This window comes from Apus apus, chromosome 1, assembly GCF_020740795.1.
Source record: "Apus apus isolate bApuApu2 chromosome 1, bApuApu2.pri.cur, whole genome shotgun sequence".
NCBI lineage: Eukaryota > Metazoa > Chordata > Aves > Apodiformes > Apodidae > Apus > Apus apus.
The window spans coordinates 126,860,435-126,883,638 of NC_067282.1; the positions used below are offsets into that span (position 1 = coordinate 126,860,435).

A 23,204-nucleotide genomic window follows, 5' to 3' on the forward strand; every position below is an offset into this window, starting at 1 on the left:
GGCAGAAAAACCTGTAGGTATGGGAAAATAATCACAACCATATTTCAAAAATAAGACTGAAGTTCCTGTATCTTCCAGCTGTGAAGGTTCTGCAAGAAAATGAGAGAGCTTTCTTAATAGGAGAAGAACATGTTGTCCTTACTTGCTTTCCATGAGGCAGTGCTAGCTGTTCTGATTATAGGATCATTCAGATAACAGTTAATTGCCACAAGACAATGGCACTGCTTTTTCAAATAAAAAAACCCCACAAACTCCAGTTTTAGCTGGTCTGCCTTTAGGTGTCTATACTGCCTTTAGATACATGCAGCTTAGCTATAGATATGAAAGTACACTTTAAGTTCCAGTTAGTGAGAGATCTGGCCAACAGTTCCGATGGAGCCTGAGAAATTACTCATCCCACCCACTGGGATTGCTACTGCATTGGTCACAACTGCCACTGATTAACTGAGTCTTAGGAAGGAGCTCTGAAGTCACAGACTGCTTACACTGTAGGTGTCTGAAATTAGGCGAGATGAATCCCAGCCTACAGGGCATAGCCTGTTGCCTAAATACAAGCCTCTAGCATCTTTTGGGATTCCTCAACCTGCCTGAGGTCTTCACATATGGCTGACAGACAAGACCCAGAACTTACGGGAGAACTTTCTGAGGCATTACGTGCAGGTCAAAGAAAAAACCACTGGGTGCCTCAGATTGCCCTAGAAACCTACTCTTAGACATCTGATTAGTTCTGCAGCAGTAGAGATTCTGGAGGATCTGAACATGTTTAGAAGTTACCCAGCACTATTGCTGCTTAGTAGCATGTTTAGGGACTGTTCTAAACCTAAAATCCACACCTGGCTCAAGATGGTCTGGCCTCAGCTTGGCTGCAGGTGCATGCATCAAGGAAAGAAGAAAAAGCAAGCACCCAGACATCTGGAATAAAACTAACCAGGGATTTATATCTCATTAAAACAAACAAACAAACAACCAACAACAACAAACAACAACAAAAAAAAAACAACAAACAAACAAACAAAACCACCACAAACTCAAATTCAGGTTTGAATTTGTGGTGTTCAGATGTCTTCCACCAGTGAACCAGGATTCTGACCTCAGGATGTCACTAAACTCAGTAACAAACCATTTCTCTAGTTTCTATTTTTTCTCTACTCATCTGATTTTCACTTAAAAAAATAATCTAAAAGGGCAGCCTTTATGCCTTAAAGTAAGAATTGAGAATCCCCATTTGAAACTGAATCCACCTGGAAAAAGAAGCAAGATTCTTCAACTAAGAAGAAAAGGAGAGTAATTGTGGTGGGTGACTCCCTTCTCAGACCTCCCCAGAAGGGCCTATTTATTGACCAGACCCATCCCACAAGGAAGTCTGCTGCCTCTCTAGGGCTTGGACTACAGATATTAAAAGGAAACTTTCTGATCTGGTGCAGCCCTCTGACTACTATCCACTGCTGGTGTTTCAGGTTGGTAGTGATGAAATTGTTACAAGGAGTCCAAGGACAATGAAGAGAAACTTCAGGGCCCTGGGACGGCTGGTTAGGGGGGTCTGGAGCACAAGTAGTGTTTGCCTCCACATCTGTTGCAAGAAAGGATGAAGAGATAAACAGGAGGAGTCTGCAGATCTATGCATGGCTACGTGACTGATGCCAAAGGCAGGGCTTTGGGCTTTTCAATCACTGGCCGCTATAGGAGACACTTGGTCTGGTGGTGGCAGGTGGGATGCACCGGCCCCAGAGGGGCAAAAGGCTTTTGGGGCAGGAGTTAGCAGGGCTCACTGACAGGGCTTTAAGCTAGATATGAAGAGGGATGGGGAGGTAACTGGGCCTGTTAGGGACAAGCCCAAGAGAAACATGCCAGGGCTTGAAGGATGGTGGACTAGGGAGGATTCTCACTCTGTTGTTTCATTTGAGGAAAAGGACAGATGTTTAGAAATCATGGAAGCACCTGAGAGGAGTCTCGTAGGAAATGGAGCCTACAGTGGAAAAAAGGTTTTGGAATCATTAGCTCATCTGAAGTGCATCTATACCAATGCACACAGTATGAGCAACAGACAGGGGAGCCTGAAGCCATGACACACCAGGAAAACGATGACATTGTGGCTATCACAGAAATGTGGTGGGATGCATCACACAACTGGAGTGCCACAATTGATGGCTACAAGCTCTTCAGGAGGGATAGAAAGGGAAGGAGAGGGGGTGGAGTGGCCCTAAATGTTAGAGAATTCTATGAGAGCTTGGAAATCAAGTATAGGCCTGATGAGGTTGAGAGTGTTTGGATTAGGTTAAGGGCCAATAAAGATGATATGGCTGTGGGAGTCTGCTATAGACCTCCCAACCAAAGCACTGAGGTGGATGAAGCTTTCTACCAGCAGTTGGGAGAAATCTCCCAGTCACTTGCGTCTGTTCTTGTGGGGGACTTTAACCTCCCAGACATCTGCTGGGAGTACAACACAGCAGAGAGGGAACATTCCAAGAGGTTCTTGAGATGTGTGGAAGATAACTTCCTCACACAGCTGATAAGTGAGCCAACCAGGGAGGGTGCCCTCCTGCTTCTGGTGAACAGGGAAGATCTTGTGGGAGAAGTAAAAGTTGGAAGCCATCTAGAGCACAGTGATCATGAGATGATTGAGTTTTTGATCCTTGGGGAAACAAGGAGAGGGTTTAGTAAAACTGCCACCTTAGACTTCCGAGGGTGAAGTTTGACCTGCTCAGAAGCCTGATTGACAAAGTCCCTTGGGAGGCTGCCTTGAAGGATAAAGGAGTCCAGGAAGGCTGGACGTCCTTCAAGAAGGAAGTTTTAGAGGCACAAGAGCAGGCTGTCCCCGTGTGCTGAAAAATCAGTAAGTGGGGTAGGAGATTAGCCTGACTAAATAGGGACCTTTGGCTGGACCTTAGGAACAAAAGGAGAGTCTGTGTCCTTTGGAAGAGGAACAGATCACTCGTGAAGTCTATAAAGATGAAGTGAACCTGTGCAGGGTGAAAATTAGGAGAGCCAAAGCACAGCTAGAGCTCAAACTGGCTAAAGCTGTTAGGGAAAATAAAAAATGTTTCATTAACAGCAAAAGGAGGATTAGGGAAAATCTCCATCCTTTATTGGATGCAGAGGGAATCTTAGTAACAAAGGATGAGGAGAAGGCTGAGGTGCTCAACACCTACTTTGCCTCAGTCTTTAGCAGGGGAACCAGCTGTTCTGTGGATACCCAGCCACATGAGCTAGGAGACAGGGAGGAGATGCAGCATGAGGTCGTCACAATTAAAGAGGAAGTGGTCAGAGACCTGCTACACCATTTATGCACACACAAGTCTGTGGGACCGGATGGGCTACATCCAAGGGTGCTGAAAGAGTTGGCAGATGTGATCGCCAGGCCACTTCCCATTATTTACCTGGAGTCCTGGCTAACTGGGGAGGTCCCAATGGACTGGAGGGTAGCAAATGTAACACCCATCTATAAGAAAGGCAGAAAGGAGGATCAGAGAAGCTATAGACCTGTCAGTCTGACCTCGGTACCAGGGAAGGTCATGGAGCAGATCATCTTGAGTGTCATTAGAAAACATATAGAGGGTAACCAGGGGATCAGGCCCAGTCAGCATGGGTTTATGAAAGGCAGGTCGTGCCTGACAAACCTGATCTCCTTCTATGACATGATGTCCCAGCTATTGGATGAGGGAAAGGCTGTGGACATTGTCTATCTGGACCTCCAAAAAGCATTTGACACGGTTCCCCATAGAACTCTCATAAAAAACCTGGCTGCTCATGGCCTGGATGAGCACATGATCTGTTGGATCAAGCACTGGCTGGACAGTTGGGCCCAAAGAGTGGTGGTCAATGGAGTCAAGTCCAGATGGGGCCAGTCACAAGTGGTGTTCCTCAGGGCTCAGTGATGGGACCATTTCTGTTTAACATCTTTATTGATAATCTTGATAAGGACATATAGAGTGTATTAGCAGTAAGTTTGCAGATGACACCAAGCTAGGCAGGAGTGTTGATCTGCATGAGGATAGGGAGGGTCTACAGAGAGACTTGGATAGATTGGATTGTTGGGCTAATGTTAATGGTCTGGGCTTCAACAAGGCCAAGTTCTGGGTCCTGCACTTGGGCCACAACAACCCCAGGTAATGCTCCAGGCCTGGGAAATTGTGGCTGGAAAGTGTCTGGCAGAAAAGGACCTGGGGGTTCTCATTGACAAGCGGCTGAACATGAGCCAGCAGTGTGCCCAGGTGGCCAAGAAAGCCAGTGGCATCCTGGCTTGTATTAGAAATGGTGTGACCAGCAGAAGGAGAGAGGTGGTTGTCCCCCTGTCCTCAGCACTGGTGAGGCCACACCTGGAGTGTTGTGTCCAGTTTTGAGCACCTCAATTCAAGAGAGATCTCGAGGTGCTGGAGCGAGTACAGAGGAGGGCAATGAAGCTGGTGAAGGGCCTAGAGAATAAATCTGATGAAGAATGATTTAAGGAGCTGGGAATGTTTAGTTTGAGGAAGAGGTGGCTGAGGGGAGACCTCATCAGTCTCTACAACTACCTGAAAGGTCATTGTAGAGAGGTTGGTGCTGGTCTCTTCTCACAGGTAATTAGCCACAGAGCAAGAGGGAATGGCTTCAAGCTGCAGCAGGGGAGGTTTAGACTGGACATTAGGAAAAATTTTTCACAGAAAGAGTGGTTAGACACCGAAATAGGCTGCCCAGGGAGGTGGTGGAGTCACCATCCCTGGATGTGTTTAAGGGTTGTTTGGATGTGGTGTTGGTGGATATGGTTTAGGGGAGAACTTTGTAGAGTAGGGATGATGGTTGGACTCAGTGATCCCAAGGGGCTTTTCCAACCTGAACAGTTCTATGATTCTATGATTCTGTGATTTCCAGGAAAGCTTCTTTCCTTTGAAATGTTTTATGTAGCAAAAAGTAAATAAGGATGTTTGGGCTTTATGTGAGATTAAAAGCTGCTGAAAAAGAGATTTCCAGATATGTGTACACAAAGGAAAATATGTTCTTGACAACAAATTACAGACTTTTTATTAGTCAGAACTCCCTCCTCTCAAATTAGTAAGACTACTTAAAATTATTAATTCCCTAAACCTTATTCAGTCATCCTGATATAATTCTCAGCTGTCTAGCCTTTGTGCCATAATTAACACCACTTAGTTAAGGTATAATGCAAGGTCAGAAAATAGCCTTGTATAAACACTTTGCACTTTAGTGCTCAATGAAGGAACCATAATGAATGGTCTACTCTCTAGAGTTCACGTAGATGGGCATTTGATGCTGTGAGACCCCAGTAACAAAACTTGTGGAAAGAGATAATAAAAACATGCATTCTGCTTGTGGGGTCTCTACTCCATGCTGCTAATATGCCCTTTGTTGTCTCTCTGGAAATGTAAGTATTAGTTAATTAAGGTATTCTATATAATGATTTATTCTATTTCTCTTATACATAATTTCAGTATTTCTCACAGAACACAATTTAAAAAGTGTTGCAAGGGTTGTCAGTCTTCTTGCAGGAAGGCTATTTGACCCAGAGAAAATGAGATACATACACTGTAAAAGACCAAACTATCTTCTGCCTGCAAGATTGCTGAAAATTAAAACATTTGACATAAAGGAATGCATGAGATTAAGACTGTACCATCTTTGCTGTGTCTTTTAGCACAAGAAGAGAGGAGTTTCGCGAGGAACAGAACTTCTGGCTCTGCTTCCACGTTTTCTTCTGCTTTGAAACGTAGAAGCAGTTGTCATCTCCACTGTTTTGCCAGCTTGCTGGACACAGAGCACATTTTGTTTCTAGAAATTAGAGAGAGTATTATGCAGACTTGCAAGGAATAGAGGGGCTTTAGCTAATGGCTTGACTTGGAAAAGAAGATTCAGGGTAGCCATGAATGAGCTAAGCTCTTGAGAGGTAAGCGACAACTTGTTTTGCATGTTGGTATACATATATCTCAAATATTGCTGCAGTTAAAACCAGATACTACTGGATCAGATATTTTCTCTGTGATTTTATAGTCTCTCAGTCAATGGGCTCTGAAAAGGGGTAATTTGTGTTTATTTACATAATTAACCACATTCACCATTTTTCTCCTTCCCTTCAAAACACAATGCTTCCCTCATTTCCTGCAGCTTCTTTCCTTCCTCAGGATCCTTGGAAACCTGAAAAACTGAAAGGCATGAAAATGCTTATCAAAGTTTGTTTTTTAAAATTGACCTTTAATTGCATCTTTAATTTCTAGCTTTTGGCATTCTTTTATTATTTTGTCTACTTCATTTCCATTTCCACCATTGTGTGAACATCATCCACATTTTCTTCACCAGTAGGTCTGTGCAGCACTGGAAAAGGTCTCCTGGGAAGGTGGACACATCTCTGCCCTTGAAGATTTTCAAAAGTAATCTGGACAAAGCTACAGATGATTTTATCTGGTGTTGGTGATAGTCCAGCTTTGAGAGGTGAGGAGGAAAGGGTGGGCGTCAGACTAGAAACCTGAAGAAGTGCCTCTGAACTAACATATCTGTGACACCAGGGATCACCCAGAGTATTTCTCCTGGGCACTTGCAACTGCTTCCCTCCTGCCAAAGACAGGCTGGGGACTCTCTGTCTCTACTGCCAAATGGAACGTGGCATCAACTTTAGTTGTTAATTGAAAAGTTTCTATGGAAAACTGCTATAATGGCTGACAAATGCACCAGTCACAATGCTTTCATGTGAGCATTGCCCTCCCCACAAAACGCAATCCAAGAAAAAGAGGCAACTGTGAAATCCTCTGTTAACAGTCACAGGGTGGCACTACTGCTTAGAGAGTGTGGATAAGAGCTGAACTTCCGGCTCTGAAAACTAAGCAGTTCAGAAACGGGTTTGGCCTAGGAGTTAAGGTTAGTCAGTGGTTAGGGCTAAGGTTAGGGTTATTGCCATTAGGGTTAAGGTTAGATGTTAGATGTTAGGGCTGAGGTTATGATTAGGATTAAGTTTAGGTTTAGAGGTTAGGTTTATGCTTAGGGTTAGGGTTAGAGATTACCTTAGTCATTAAGTTTAGACTTAGGGTTTAGGGTTTGGGTTAGTGTTAGGGCTAGTGTCAGTGTTTAGCCTTAGGGTTTGGTTTAGGATTACATTTCTGGGGATATGTTTAGGGTTATGGTCAGGAGAGTAATTAAGGGTTTGGGTTAAGTTTAGGTTAATGTTAAATTTAGGGATAGGGTTTAGTGTTATGTTTAGGGCTTGTATTAGGGGTGGTGTGACCTTCAGGTTTACGGTAACTAAAAGCGCAGATATAATAATTCTCAAGTGATCTCTACTGACACTTAATGGCAGAGGGACTGCTGTGGTTTAGAGTTATGGTCTAGAATTAGGATTAGTCAGTGATTAGGGTTAAGGTTAAGATTTTTATTAGGTTTAGTGGAACCGTTAAGGTTAACTATACATGCAGATATTAGTGATCCCAAATGACCTGTGCTAACACTCAGTGTTGGAGGGACTTCTGTGGGAGAGTTGTACTGTTGACCTTCTTGCTGTATTATTTCCACTGGGGAAACAAGGACATCAAGAACAATTTGCAGGGGAAGATGAAGCAGACGCATAGCTGGAATTCACCCCCACAGCAGCAGCTCAGGTCACCATAGTACTTACACAGGGCCAGAAGGGCTACCAGACCCATGAGCAGCAGCAGGCACAACACAAGGAAAGCAAAGGCCACCAGCTGCCATCTGGAAGATGAGGCAGAGGCTCCTGTGACAAACAGAATACCATTCAGCAATAGAATCATAGAATGGTTTAGGTTGGAAGTTGCAACCCCCCTGCATGGGCATGGACACCTCCCAACAGATCAAGCTTGCTCAGAGCCTCATACAACCTGGCCTTGAATGCTTCCAGAGAGGGGGCTTCCACAACTCCCCTGGGCAACCTGTTCCAGTGTCTCACCACCCTCACAGTGAAAAATTTCCTCCTAATGTCTAATCTAAGTCTCCCCTCTTCAAATTACCCCTTGTCCTCTCGCTTCATGTCCCTGTAAAAAGTCCCTCGCCAGCTTTTTTGTATGCCTGCTTTAGAAACAGAAGCTCTCCTCACCACAAGGTGGTATTACCTCCTTTCTGACATCACCAGTTCACCTTTTCCTGCAGAACCTTTTTTTTTTTTCATACTGGAGTTATTGCTATCACTGCTCTGAATTTCCTGCATTAATTTTGAGAAATATCTATTTATTCACTGAGAATGTTTATTAACTGAGGCTCTAGTATTTTAGAATAAAACTTCTCATGAAACAGTAAGCACAATAGATCTTGCAATTCCCATAGTCCTGGAAATAATAAAACAATTTTTAAGACTTCTCCACCTTGAAGGGGAAAAAATTACCATTTGGTTTTGGAAAATTAATTCTGGCACTTGTGATTGGGATTTCTAAATTATTGGAATGTTTCAATATTAAGCTGTGCTTTTTTTCTTCAGGATCTTTCTCCAGATTTCTCCAGATTTCCACTGTAGTTCAATATCGGAACAGGAACATAGTTCCTCAGAATATATCTGACTATCCCCTTACTGAAATATTTTCTATTATATATATGCATTTTCCCCTTTCAGAAGCAGTGCTCTGCAATTATCTGTAATACCCTTTCATACCTATTGAGAGTGTTCAGGTTATTTTAAAAGTACTATAGACATCAAATATTTTACTTGAGTCCAGTACATCAAAGCAAGCACCTCCAGGGAACTAACCTTGTTAGGTGAGAAAAGTCACCCTCTAGACATGCCCAGAAGTCCAGATAGACATAGCAACTAAATCTTGCACAGACAAAGTTAAGCAAGATGACCCTAGCCCTCAACAGATAAAGTAATTTGAAGAGACCACAGATGACACCACACTGATAAACCAGAGGGTGGGGCTTCCTTTAGAGGGACCTAAAAATCCTAGGAATGAGCTGTAAGTGCAACAGTGTTTGGGCCCAACACTGTTTACTGTCTTTAGTAGTGATCTGGACTATGGAATCAATTATATCCTGATGAAGCTTGCTGATGATACAAAACTGAGTGGGAAAGTGGAAAATTTGGAAGGGAGAGCCACCCTGCAGGGACACCCAGATAGGCTGGAAGAGTAGGCTAACAAGAACCTTGTGAACGTCAACAAGGAAAAGTGTAAGGTCTTGCACCTGGGAAAACATAATCCAGGAGAGCAGCACAGCCTGGGATCCACCTGGTTGGAGAGCAGCTCTGTGGAAAGGGACCTGGGGATCCTGGTGGCCAACAAGCTCAACATGAGTGAACAGTGTGCTGCAGGGGCAAAGCCAACAGGATGCTGGGCTGCATCAACAAGGGCATCACCAGCAGAGACATTATCCCACTCTACTCAGCACTTGTCAGGACACACCTGGAACACTGTGTTCAGTTCTGGTCCTGACTACACAAAAAAGATGTGGACAGGCTGGAGTGGGTCCAGAGAAGGGCCACAAGGATGGGAACCTGGCCATATGAGGAAAGGCAGAGAGAACTGGATTTGTTCAGCTTAAGGGAGACCTCATCATCATGTTCCAGTACTTGAAGGGTAGCTGCAAAAAGATGGAGGCTCCCTTTTACTAGGAGTCATGTGGAAAAGATGAGGGGTAATGGGTGCAAGTTACTCCTGAGGAGACTGGAATTGGACACAAGAGGAGATTTTTCACAATGAGCTCAACAAAGACAAATATATAGCCTGGCACCTGTAACAGTATAATTCCATCCACTAGAATAGATACGGGACTAACTGGTTAGAAAGTAGCTATGCTTCAGCGTCCTGGTGGACAGGCTGAATATGAGTCCTCAAGTATGCCCTATGGCAATGAAAGCTGACCAACACTGGCTTGCATTGGGAAGGTTGGAGCCAGCAGGATGAGTGAAGTGATTACTCCACTCTACCTGACATCCATGATGCCAGTTCTGGGGTATTTTGTCCAGTGTTGAGCTTCCCAGTTCACAAGACATGTCAGCTCATTGCAGAGAGTCCAGCACAGGAACACTGAGTTGGTTAGGGTCCTTTAGAGTGGCTGAAGAACCTAGGAGTGTTTAAGCCTTGAGAAGGAGTGCCTAAGAGAGGACTGATTTTCAGTCCTTTGCTGCCTAAAAGGGTTTTATAGATGGAGCTAAATAATTTTCAGAGAGACACAACAAAAGGACTCAATACAACAGTCACAAGTTGCATCAGGGAGACTTCCAGTTATATGTGAGGAAAAAAAATTCTTCCCATTCAGCACTAGAAAAAGTGAGATCTCCACCCCTGGAGGTTTCCAAAGCTCAAGTGGAAAAGGCCCTGAGCAACTTGATCAGACTTTAGACTTGCCCTTTTGAGCAAAATACTGGAAGAGATGAACTACAGAGATCCCAGCCAACCTGATTTAGTCAAAAGTCTATCTAGTTTAAATGTTCTTTGTGCATATCAAAAGGCCATTTCAAGAATTTTCTGAGATTGCCAGCCTGTTTCTTTCCAGAGAGCTCTGCCCCTATATATGCTCTATAGTATTTTATCCTCAGTTTTCTGGCTGCTGCTTTTTAACAGCTTCTCCTTCATCCTCCTTGTCAAGCTGTCATTCTCAATGGATAGCTCTGTATCTTTTCCAGACAGGACCAGAGTGATGTTAATTTAGTGTTTGTCTACTCTGCTCAACCTGCAAATAGCAGCAATGACATTTATTTCACACCTAAGCCACCTGGTGAATTTTTGAGCTGAAGCAAGTAATCATTTTATGGTCTCAGGCATTCTACAAGCACAATCTAGTTAACACGCAGCTTATTTATAGAAAAACTTTTAAGTATAAACAAATAAAAATATATACCCCTGTCAGGGCTTACATTCACTATTATGACTGATAAACAGGGCACTTTTCTGCTCCCCATAGCTGAAGAAATTGCTTAAATATCCAAGGCCTTAATTATCTGATATAGTGCCTTCCTCTCTTGTAGTGTCTTACTGTAATAAATGAGTCCTACCAAAATTTAAACAAACGAACAAACAAACAAATTTAAAAATTTGCCTTCTGTGTTGAAATAAATAGAAAACACAATTGGAGTATAGATAGGCTTCAGAAAAAAATATAGTCTGTGTTTATAAACTATAGCACAGAAGACTGCATTATGATTATTGTCTCTGCTGTTTCTATGAACATTTATCTAAGAATATACTATGAAGTTTAGAAGGATTCTAAAGCAATCAACATGACCATGCAAATTCAAGTTATTCCCTGTTGTAGATAGAAAGGCTGATTTCCATCTGTACTTACGGTCTACTGTAACATTTGAGGCTGGAGCCTTAAACGTAGAACATTTGTTGCTGCTCAAATGTCCAGAGTTAACAACTGAAGCTGAGGGTCGTAAATTTAAAGCGGTGTAACCTTCCTCGTCCTCCATTTCCAGTTTGTCACACTTTTTTCCTGCAGGAGCAGTACTTTGGGAGTAAGGGTACACTGCTGAGGTGATGGGAATGGTTCACATTTCAGCACTTCCAGTGAAACCACAAAGGAAGCTGGCTCTGGTCTGATTACTGTGTCATAGCAAAAGTGTTGAGTATTGAAAGCACATTAAGGAGTTAAAGTGGCACTGTCAAGGATGTGTGGTTTTTTTCCTGGATGTGAATATGTGGAGTCTTGGTTCCTTGCTCAAACATAACACTATTTCATTTAACTACCCACCTGATCTGGCTCTGTAAATATGGCAAACATCAGCATTTTCTACCTCTTTAAAATAAGATGCTCTAGAAATAATTGCTATTTTGAGTTAAAGTAGGAAAGATTCATGTCTCAGGGCACAAGTACAAGAGAACAGCAGCATGGAAAGCAATAGGTTGTGCTTCCATACATTGTCATTAAATAAATGAATAATGAAATTATTTTACAAAAATTCACTGAAATAAGTACTAGACGGGGAAAAGCTGAGCTGAACAGATGGTGAGGGCAGGAGTTTGGCAGGTTTCAGGTGACCAATCAGCCTGTGTCAGAGAAAGACCAGACGACACTGAGGACTTCTGCTATTGCACTGTGCAGAGAAGTCACTGTGCAGAAATGGCTTATCCAGTCCCCACTCTCCAACTCTAGCTCATTGCAGTGCCTTTCTCCACTGCTGAGCTATAGTTCTTAATTGACTTCTGTGACCCACCCTTAATCCTTAACAGAGCACTTGCCCAGGCATGATGAGTCATGTGGTCATGACTGTGTGAGTCAGAAGGAAATTGCAAGAGGAAATTCTGTGGTAGCTATTCCCGCTCTTGTGAGTAAAGTTCAGAGTCCCCCATTTGCAAAATAACATCAACAGACTGGAAACACACTATAATGACTGGGCGAGTCTTCCTGCCTTAGATTTTTTCAGAGCAGAAATATCTCTGGCTGCATTTATTTCTTGAATTATATTTTACCTGTATGAAAAGACAAGGTGTGAGGGAAAAGTTGGGAGTAAAGGGTGCCCACAGTCAGTTTTGTAACACAGAGAGGAACACAAAGAGTAGCATTCACTGTGTATTCGTGATGTATCCATAATATTCTCATAAAAACCTCATGCTAAATATGGTGCAAAAATCTCTGTCTGTTGGGCCTGAATACTGCATGTTGACACATTACCGCAAAAAGGGCTTTCCTGAAGAGAACAGTGTTAAGTGTGTCTATGTTACAGACTTTTGTTGCATGTTTCCATGAGGGTCGCACTGCAGGACAGCGTACTCCTCTCTGCCTCCTCTCTTTCTTATCTGGCGTGACTTCCCTTCCTTCCTCCCTCCCTCCCTCCACCAGTGTTACCACAATAAGCTCTCTGGAATGCAATTCACAAAGAATTCACAAGCCTCCAGAGGGTACCAAGATAGGAATTTTTGGACTTTTTTCTCAAATAAAAACATTGTTGTGGGACTGAGATATTTTATTTCAACCTGACTGTCATTGCTCTATGGAGATGTGGAGGGAGACATTTTGTTCACTGCTTGGGCTATTTTCACTATGGTTGGGTTTGTAGATCCTTGCTCAGCACAATAAATTAATAGTATGGCATTCATAGAAATATCCTAAAAATCCACGAAAGGAGGTTCTCTTCATGCCTCTGACTGAACGCTAGTGTAACTCTTGCATTAGATCAAAAGAGTAGAAAATTAGATAATGAAGACAAGAATTATAGCTAGAAAAAAAAAAAAAGAAAAATAAAAAAGAAAACTAACAGTGTCAGGAAGAATTGTAGAGCATGGAAGGGAGCTAGACATTTATAGCTAAAGCATATCTTATCCTGTGACACATGCACAAGTCCTTATAAGGACTATGAATCCCTCTGCTCCAGAGCAAATATGATTATTGATACAGTTCAGGAACACTCTGGCCCACATTCTGAGGATAACTGGATTTGTGTATTGTATACTCCAGCCTATCAGTGTATTAAAGCAGTGTCCTGGTTTGAGCCAGGATGAAGGCAATTTTCCTTATACCGTTTGTTTTGTTTTGTTTTGTTTTTCCCTTGAGAGAACTCACTTTTAACTAGCAACAAGTCTTCCAGCTAGTGGACTGATAACACTGGAAAGTTTATGTTACTGCTGAGACTTCAAGGTCACTCTGCTCTATTTGTTGAATCTGCAACCTCAAATGCTAAGGGAGCAGAAGAGTTGTATCAGCAACCCTCCCATTGGACAGTAAAATTAACCAAAGTATTCCATTCCATATATCTACATAAGGTCAGGGATCATGGAAGTCAAGCCTCTTCCTGCTTCCTCTTCCCTTCTCTTCCATCTGTGGCCAGGGCCCAGGAAGGACTCCGTCTGTCCATCACCACTGATCCCCAGGCCCGTGCATTCCTGACCCTCCTCACTCTCCCCTCAGCTCCTGTCTGCTCTGCCACTCTCTCTGGCAGCTCCAGGACATTTTGGAACTGTTCACAGCTCAGGAGATGTCATGGGAGTTGCTTGGGGGTGGGGGAAGGTAATAGGGTTTTGCACATTCCTGAACACACTTGTATATAATTGTACATATTTTATTTTATCATTGGTATTTAATTAAAGCTGTTTGGTTCAGTTTTAAATCCAAGAAGTCTTTCTCCTTATCTGTCTCCTTTTCCTACCTGGGTGGGAGGGGGAGGAGATGAAGAGCATAATTGTCACTGGTTTAATTGCTGATCCTGAGTCAAACTGTGACAAGCAGTCAGATCAATAAGATGTCAGGAATATCTCTGGAGTGAAAGTGTTTAATCCTCATAACTTTTCTTTGTTACAACTGTACAGTTACTAATCAACAAGTAGTATCAGTGGATCCTGGGAGAGGAGCAGTATCCATCCATGTTTGCCTTGCCACTGTGCTTTTTTTTTTTCCTGGCTATTACTTTGGGCCTTTTTGTCCATCACTTGTGTTGGCTAAAACTGAATAATCATTTGGCAGTTCTGGATCTGGAATGACAGTTGTGGGTTGCTCTTTCAGCCAGTCACCATGCATGTTTCCTTAGTATGAAGATATTTTTTATGTATGTCTAGAAGAGAATGAAAACAGGGTAATGTAATAGGTGTGATCCAACATATTTAAACACTAATGTGGTAGTTCTGAAAAAAAAATAAATTAATAAATGCTAACCTTGCAGGATGTCTTCTAGCTTATCAAAATCATTTTGGTCTGACAAACCAGTCCTCCTGCCAATGGTTGTTACCTCTTTGTAATTGGATGGCGGGCTTTTCACAGATATAGTTAAACGATCTCTTACATGATGTGACATATATGGTAGCTTCATAAGAATATCCACAATCTTCCGGGAAGTTTCTATCCTTTAGACTAGGAAAGAAAAATCTTCACTGGTACATCTCACCTCATTCAGATGGTTTATCCTTGGCCCTTACAAAAAGAGCTGTCTTTGCAAGAATTACTTACGTGACTTTCACAAATAATATATACCCCCAGCAAAGAAATAAAGCATTTAGTGACATCATGCACCAACTTCTAGAAGGCTGACCCTGTCCTGAACATGCCAGCAAGCACCCTCAGCAGATTCTAGGTGTGGATCCAGAACCATTTCTTGTACCTGACAATAAAAGATGCTAACTCTTGGGTATTGACTGGAGGGTTTTAGTGGCTGTTTCAACAGAAATGTTAAGAGGAGAGAGCCCAATAACTAAAAGGAATATTGGCACAGGAGGTTTGAACTCAGGAAGAAAAATATATTATATTTCTAAAATAACATGTTAAACTTCAGGGAAATTATTCTAGAGAGTAAGTGCTGTCTTATATAAAAATAAAAAAGTATTAAAATCTGCTTTTGCATGCAATGAAACACCTTTCCATCAGAGTTTTTTTCATATGTCCTCACTGAAACAAGATACAAAATACAAGAGAAATATATTACACTTCTGGTAAATCTGAAAATAAATTGTGGAAATAAACTTTCAGGGTCATTTTTTTTTTTACCCAGCCATAGTGCCTACATGACCCTCAAAGCAGTCCTGGGTGAGGCCAAGAAAAATCTGAAATGGAAAAGTGAGACCTGTAACACAGAGCAAAGTGCATAAAATTTGACTGTTCAATGTACCTTTTGTGTCAGAGAAAATGGGAGTTGTATATGGATGAGAACCAACAGTATGTCCTGAAAGAAATCTGCCCACTTACTGATACTTTTGTTCTTCTGTAAGAGTTGTGTTGTCTGCCCAATACCAGTCTCTCCGATCAGGTCTAAATATTAATCCAAGCCAGTATGTTTTTACAGGAAATTTTTTTACCAGTTCCTATGCAGAGTAAGCACAATTCAAAACAGATATTCAGGAAGACAGTAAAAATAAATACAATTATTTAATCTTGGAAGTTGAATGCATTGATGGAAATTGATTAAAGAACATAAATACCACAAATCGTTAACCTATCAGGACAAGTTCTGCCCTTAGAGGAAAAGCCTAGTATCAAAGGAGAAATTGTAATAGAGGTGTTTTTAAAGGCAGAGAAGATACATTTATACCTCTGAAGAGCAGTATCACCCCCATTAACCTGATTTAAACCCTCTGGGTAAAACACTGGCTCTTTCTCCCCCTTTTAGTCATGAATCATTCCTCTGCTGTTACTCTGTCCTTAGCATTTGTCAGCTGTGAAAAATAAGTCTCTACAGACAGCTGTTTGGTTTGCTCTATTGAACCTTCCCAGGATCTAGCATTGTTTACTTATTCCCAAAAGCTGGACTATAAGCAAGTAAAGGAGGTCTTAAAGTTAAGCATTTAGCAACATTCTGTTTTTTAAAAAACATTCTGAGCAGAATAGGTAAGAACAAATAATGTTGCCTGTCTCACTGCTGCTTCAGGAAATTCTCTGAAGATTTGTATTAGATTTTTTCTGTTGTTCTCCTTCCTTCACTTATCATTGCCACTCCCAGTGCACTTCTCTATTTTCTGTTCTTCATACCTCTCGATGCTGTGATTACCATAGCTAGAACAGAATGCACCTCACAACTTTTGCTGTCACCAGTTTGGAATGGTGGGAATAAAGCTGCTCCCATTTCCTATTGGGAGAAACTTTATGGCCTGCCACTCAGTGTGAGGGGAACTGGCATTCTTCAAGTGCTGAAGAGCAGGCAGGAGCAGCCCTGACTGCTAGCTCTTGAGACATCTTTTCTGTCTTCAGTCTTTGAATATGTCTGCTGGCATCCAGAGGTAAAAGCATTATCTATACCTGGCATTTTCTCTTCCCACCTCAGAATTTTTTTCATTTAATAAAAGGTCAGGTCAAGTTTCAGCAACTTGCTGCCAAGTGGTTTGGTTTGGATTTAAAAGATGAGATCAACATTTGTGGAAAGACATTCCACAAAATGGGGAGGACTATAGCTTGCCTATGGGGAGACCAGGTTAAAAGAGGTTTTCACACTAGTGTCTTACCAAATCCTTATACGGATATGAAATACTTGTTAAATTAGTTAAATCAATCAGCACGACAAAACAGTCATGAAGCTGTTTTTACCAGTCATCCCAGTAAGTAGCCAGCCATGGCAAGCAGAAGCAAGATGGGCTGTCTCCAACTACCAGCTGCTCGAAGGCTAACACACTGTATGGCAATGACCAGTCCTATGTCTTTGCCATGCCCGGGACAACCTGATCACTGCAGAAAAACTGCTGCTCACAGTGCCATGTGTGAATTGAGTAGCTGATAGGGTGTATGAATGTCCTCCATGTGAAACGGCATGAGAAACCAGTCCATACCTGTTTTGCTGCCTCTTTCATCAGAAGAAGAGTAGAATTTTGCTCCTGACAAAATTTGCGACTCTGTTGCCATGTCTTCTGTTCCTGGGCGTGGTAGTAACATGTATCGCCACCATCCCACTTCCAGTTTACAGGGCAGAGTACACATTTCTGGCCTGGAAAAGGAGAACCCCCACTCCGTTTCTGTGCCCAGGCTGTACCTTACAGAACATCACTATTGGCCTGTGATGACAAAATCCATCGGGACTGAGGGTGTTTGAGATATCCTCAATTGGTCAAAATCCCACTGTGGTCTGAGAACATTCAGGAAATTAAGAAGATGAAAACTGACTCATACCCCTGTCTCACATTCTTTTAACACTGGGAGGGCGTTCATGCCTTGCAAATGGGATTTATTTTGCCTAATTTTATTAGTCTGCAAAGGTGATACAAGTGAACCCATCTGGATTCACACTTTAGTCAATGGACAGAAGAAGATGTAACTCACTCATTCTTTTTCTGTCATTTCAGGTGTGTATCTTGCGAGGAAACAGATTGTATCCTTGCATGCAAATTTCTCTTAATTGACTAAAAGGGAGACCTAAATAGTTAGCTTGTCTATAGAACAGTATCTGGACATATGAAATCCCATTGCTCAACAGTCACAACAATGCCCCTACTCCTCAGATTATAATTTCTGAAAATAACTAATTCTCTGTCTGACTTATTGTCCAATGTCATTTAAACAACCAAGCTGCAGCCAGCTGATTTCAGAAACAACCCTGCACTGGACACAGTCAAGAGATAGTGGGGATGAACCCAGAATAAACTTAGTCTGGGAGATTCCTGTCTTGCCTGGTGTCAGTACTGCTGTTCACATAAAGTGAAGTAAGATGTTTACTTCTCAGGCCACTCTTAGGTCGTCTATTAGATGCAGATGAGCATCTCATAGAGATCCATGAACTAGTGCTGATGGGAAATGGCATATCCAGAAGGCATCCCACAAAACCCTTTTATTATGGAAATTAAATCCTGACACCCTGGTACCACTGCCAGACCCCAAACCAGTGCAACTATGGCCAGGCTGGGTGCCTCCTCTCCAGGTGCTGCATGAGGCAGACATGCTCACTGCCTACTTTCTAGGTGGTCACACCTGAGAAGACACAGGCTCATCAGAGGTGTCCGACCTGAGTAGACACAGAAGGCACATCTCATTTCCTTTTTTGCCACATTTAATTACAAGCTTTCATCAAAAGTTGTTAATTTACCATTATTTTTAAGGCTTTTCTCCCCTTCCAAGCAGAGCTGATTTCCTATTGCTTGCAGCATATTTGAGAAATTTGCATGCAGCTCATTCTTTGTCATGTTGAGGTCTCTAAGCTGTGTCATGTAGTCCTTGGGAATCTGGAAAACTGAAATTGACAGTAAGGCATTTTGCCGTTTTCCAGTGCTGTCCTTCAGAAAGGGTGGGGTGCAGATAAGGAATGACTTAGCATATCATTAAGGGCTAATAAACCATTTGAGATAAATATTATTCCTCCCTGAACAATTGCATGTACAGACTGCTGAGATGGAGAATATCTGCATAGCGAATTTCTTATTGTTTGGCTGTGAGTGAACAACAAAATGAAAGTGTCACTTTTAATCATGTGTTTCCATTGTGTGTCTTTCTCTTATATGGGTTTCCAAGCTTTTATTTTTTCCTAAAAATGTGAATTTCAGCTCTGGGTCACAGTGGAATTGCTACTGATGGGACTTAATGGGCACAACCTGTTTACCCGGACACAAATTTTTTCCCTTCCCTCCGATCCAGCATTATCAAAGAGGAATTAACTCCACCATTAGGCAGTACAGGGGGATTGTGGATAAAGGGCTTAGGAGACCAGACAATGGCATCCAGAGCAATCAGTGAATCTCCTACTCCACCCCTTCCCAGCTGCCCTCCGTGTTGCTAATTTCTATCCTTATCACATCTAGAGGAGGACAGTGATGCTGTGGTAAGGGAAAATACCTGGTTTGCCTGGTTGCCTGTTCTCAGCTGAACCAGAAATTGCACCTGAAGTGGATGTCAGTCTTGTGCTACTCAGTAGCTTGAGCCCCACAGCAAACAGAAATGCATTGGTACTTACAGAAAACTGCCAGGATCACCAGCACCATCAGCAATGCCAGGCACATAATGGACAAAATCAGGACTACTGGCTGGCAAGAGCAGGATGAAGTGGGAGGCCCTGGGAGGAATTCAGTCATGAAATGCATTGTGATACAAAGGGAATGGTGAACACATTATATCACAGCCCTCTTTGCGGTGCATTGGTGAATAAATAATTGCTTTTACTTTATGGTTGTATATTGCTGTTGTAGGGTCTCTGCACACAGCAAAAGATGCCAAAACAAAGTAAGAGAGTGAGGAATCTTTGTGGAGAATGTGAGCAGCCTTGGTCATTTCAAAGGCCATAAACCGTGGCAAGAAAGATATGAAGAAAGCAAGATATAGCAAGATCTAAACAGTTGGTAGCTTAAAACTAAAAACAAATACACACTGTATTGTTAGTGGTAATTTGTGATGCATGGCATATATCGGTGGTAACCTGGTTAATTAGAGTGCTATATTTAAGTCTGGTACTTTATGGTAGTTTGAAATTTCTAGCTAGGAATTCACAGAGGATTTTTCTGTAATAAGCATTGCAGCTTAGGTACAGAAATAAGCCCTCAAAGAGGAGGAAAGGGAAATTGTTAGTCTAAAAAAAGGAAAGGGGTTTTTTAAATCAGGAAGTGAATTGTTGAAGGAAAACTGAAATGTGGAAACTGCAGTGGACCTCTTCTACAAATAACTTGTAGCCAGCTTCTGTGCTGAAGCAATCCTGGGCAGAACCTTGTGCAAGACCTCACTCTATAGAAACTGAAGCTGATGAATATTCAGGAGAAAAAAGATCAAGCAACAGATGTTGTCTGGAACTGGGACACAGATCACTACTGGCTTAACTGGTGGAGCTCCATGGGGTTTCTGTTCACCTAGTCCCCAAGGTACTCAAGGTTCCTCTGTTTTGAAGCTCTACCACTTGGTAGCATCAGCCACTAACCCTAGTTTAGTATTGCTATAAATTTGCTGAATACATTTGTTGGACTAGATGATCTTTCGAGGTCCCTTTCAACCCCTAGGCTTCTATGATTCTATGAATACACACACTCTGTGATTTTTCAGGTTGTTGATTAAGATATTAAACAATATGCACTCAGTACCAACCCCTGAGGGTCTCCTGAGAGATTCTGCCATTACTTACTTTCCTTTGAGCCTGGTAGTTCAGTTTTCAATGCACCTAATAGTCCACCATCCAACCCACTAACTTTCTCAGCTTTAAAATGACAATAATGTAAGAGACACTGAAAGAAGTCTTGCTAAATATATATTACACGAGTCACTCTTCTTGCACCTACATTTCATCACAGAATGCAACCCCAGTTCACGGAAGTGCTCTAACTGCTCGGTATTTGCGTAAAAGTCAAATACCCAGACCCTACATGAAGAGAAAGACCTTGTCCCTTGAATTATTTTCCAAAGTCTGATCTCATAGACATGCAACAGATACACTCTTAGATAAAACCTGCACAGGAGAATCATATACCTTGTAGATTCTAATAAGACTTAAGGATGCTTACACATGGATATTTTTAATGTCAAAGTGCTTCTGTACGTGCTCTGAAGCTGTGTATTAGGTGCCTGGAGAGCTTCAGTAACAAAACTTTGACTCCCTAAGGCAGGCTGCTAAATGGACTCATATGAATTGGAGCTAAAGAGCAAAAAAAATAATTGTTCCTACCCCTACGAAGTCACAGCCCCAAGCTAAAGACCAAAAGCACTATAGTCCACACTTCCCAGAGCTTTTAGATGAGAAGAGACGAAGATTTTGTATTTTGAAAGTGAGATTTTATAAGCAAATAAAAAAATATTCCCTGGGCACCAATATGAATCAAGATGAAGCAGTAGTTTTAACTTCAGCTGTTTTAATTAAACTATTGGCCAAAGCATTTCTTTAAGTAATGTTTCCCTTCACTGTGCTTTGTAACCTCTCACTACTGCTGCTACATGTAGCGCAGCTGAAGGGACCTCAGGCTTGGTCTTTATTCCTGTCTAGTACTCCCATGGTCCTAGAATGATTATATTGAATTATTTGAGTTGTTTCAATCTGATGTTTGTGAAATAGTGTGCCCTCTCAGAATCACGGTTTCTCATCACAAAATATGCGTTGTCTACCCTGGGACATAAAAGCAGGACATCTGGAGTCATATGAGGATACTGGTGTAATTGGATGTTATAGGAAAGAAGCCCAGAGCTTAAGACAAAGACGGATCAGATTTTTATTAATTTTGTTGTTGTTCTTGTTTGTGGTGTTGTGTTTTTAGTTTGTTTGGTTTTTAGCTCCTAGAACTTTGAACATTTGGCAGTGTTCAAAACCATAACTTAACATAACCATGTTCAATAAACATACGTTCAAAAAGCATAACAATGTTTGAAACCACAGAATTCTCCTGATAATTCCTTCTATTTAGAAGTTGTCCTCGTGTTTGTAAACACCACAACAGCTAGTACTTTCTATGTTCTTTATTCCAATGAGTTGCACCTCTCAAATCTAGAGCTCATCTCTACAGGCACTTCTAAACAATTAACAGAAATTAAGTAAATTTAATTTAAAATGAGTACATAAAATACAGTATTTAAAATGCATTCAGTTCCTTAACAGATACAATAATTTCAGAGACCTATGCCTTAATTCAGGCTAGAACTTTAGAAGTGAGATAAAGGGAGTCAGTTAAAACTAATTCAGTTGTAAGCTTAAATGTAAGTGCATGGAAAAATTAAATGGAGCCAATTCACATTAAAAATTAGTTCAAGTTAATACTTTTGAGGCTTAGACAATTAGTAGCTTATAATATGCTTTTCTGTGAAATAACATAACTATTTTAGTTATACCTTCAAACTCTAAAAAGTTCAGGCAAATGACAGCAACAAAAAACAGGGCACATTGATAACTAGTATAACTTTTCTGAGAGTAAGGAAGGTAACAAAGGCCCCGGAGCATATAATTGAAAGTATTTCCTGTCCCATCTACTTTAGCAATAAGAAATCAAAAAAGCTTCATAGATACTGCACCTTTTTCCTTAGTATCTTCAGGCTCTGTGATATTATGCAGTGCATGGCTGTTTCCAAATTTCAGATTAGCATATGTTATTTCTTCTGTCATAGCTGGTAAAAAGCATCAGAACAAAAAGGTAGAAAAAAAATCTAGCATTTGCAGCTAGTAAGCTAGGAAGAAAATCTACTTCTTTCTGGGGTTTCTTTCAATATTGGCAGGCTGAAATGAAGCAGTACAGACAACAAGATACGTCTGAGCTTCCTCAATCACATTACTTCCACAAAGGCAGATTTACCAGACTCTTGTGAGTCTATTGGTCACTGCATTCCTCTGGAGAAAAGCCCATCTTTGTTATCGTGGTAGGGCACTGCTTTGCTGGACTATTGCTATTATCCAAAGAACTGTCCAGGGGAAATTTTTTAACATGTTTAAGTATCGTAAATGGAATAACTGAGACCATGAGACGATCTTCTAGAGCAAGAGCAAAATATTCAGTGGATGATGAAATGCCAGTGATTCTACCTGGACTAGACAGGCACACTGGCACACTCCTTAATGAAAACAGGATCAGGAGATTATATTATTTGAGGAATTTTTCTCCCCTCTTAATGATATTTTTAAACACTTCCACAGTTGTGTAACCTGCATGATGAAAGCAGGATGTCTGCAGTTTCTGGTAAAATTCATGCAACTTAGTAAAAATGATTAATGGAACAGAAAGAGAGAAGACCCCAGAGAGACCTCGTAGCAGCCTTCCAGTATCTGAAGGGGACCTACAGGAAAGCTGGGTAGGGACTTTTTACAGGGGCTTATAGCAAGAGAACCAGGGGTAGTGGATTAAAATGTGGAGAGTAGAGATTTAGGTCAGACATTACAAGGAAATTCTTCACTATGAGGGTCGTAAGACACTGGAACAGGCTGCCCAGTGAAGTTGTGGAAGCCTTATCACTGGAAGCATTCAAAGGCAGGTTGAACGGGGCTTTGAGCA

At 41.6% G+C, this 23,204-nt stretch overlaps 2 protein-coding genes across 3 annotated transcripts; both read right to left on the minus strand.

Annotated features, from left to right (window-relative positions):
• Positions 1-11,341, minus strand: LOC127379892 (C-type lectin domain family 1 member A-like). Its single transcript, XM_051608128.1, has 5 exons — positions 11,209-11,341; positions 7,595-7,693; positions 6,048-6,134; positions 5,609-5,763; positions 1-89 (listed from the first exon to the last, which is right to left on the minus strand). Exons 1-5 carry the CDS (start codon positions 11,333-11,335, stop codon positions 45-47), a joined length of 513 nt encoding a protein of 170 aa, XP_051464088.1. The 5' UTR covers positions 11,336-11,341; the 3' UTR covers positions 1-44.
• A 2,602-nt stretch (positions 11,342-13,943) lies between these two features.
• LOC127379887 (C-type lectin domain family 12 member B-like) lies at positions 13,944-22,425 on the minus strand. Of its 2 annotated transcripts, XM_051608121.1 has the most exons (7): positions 22,234-22,425; positions 19,214-19,312; positions 18,353-18,496; positions 17,106-17,260; positions 15,535-15,650; positions 14,512-14,706; positions 13,944-14,410 (listed from the first exon to the last, which is right to left on the minus strand). In XM_051608121.1, the coding sequence occupies exons 1-6, from the start codon at positions 22,322-22,324 to the stop codon at positions 14,541-14,543; spliced, it is 771 nt and encodes a 256-aa protein (XP_051464081.1). In that variant the 5' UTR covers positions 22,325-22,425; the 3' UTR covers positions 13,944-14,410; positions 14,512-14,540. The 2 variants fall into 2 exon arrangements, with proteins under 2 accessions (XP_051464081.1, XP_051464082.1); XM_051608122.1 differs by lacking the exon at positions 18,353-18,496.
• Between the last annotated feature and the right edge of the window lie 779 nt (positions 22,426-23,204).

What these genes read in the sequence shown, in the direction of transcription:
- LOC127379892 (XM_051608128.1), bottom strand. Translation starts at nt 11,335, where the DNA reads ATGGAGGACGAGGAAGGTTACACCGCTTTAAATTTACGACCCTCAGCT. An exon ending in TGAAGGGAAGGAGAAAAATG is followed by an intron (nt 5,764 to 6,047) that starts GTGAATGTGGTT and finishes TCTAATTTCTAG; the next exon opens with AAACAAAATGTGCTCTGTGT. An exon ending in TAAAAGACACAGCAAAGATG is followed by an intron (nt 90 to 5,608) that starts GTACAGTCTTAA and finishes ATTTTCTTGCAG; the next exon opens with AACCTTCACAGCTGGAAGAT.
- LOC127379887 (XM_051608121.1), bottom strand. Translation starts at nt 22,324, where the DNA reads ATGACAGAAGAAATAACATATGCTAATCTGAAATTTGGAAACAGCCAT. An exon ending in TGAAGATACTAAGGAAAAAG is followed by an intron (nt 19,313 to 22,233) that starts GTGCAGTATCTA and finishes AATTCCTCCCAG; the next exon opens with GGCCTCCCACTTCATCCTGC. An exon ending in TGAAAGAGGCAGCAAAACAG is followed by an intron (nt 15,651 to 17,105) that starts GTATGGACTGGT and finishes TACTCTGCATAG; the next exon opens with GAACTGGTAAAAAAATTTCC.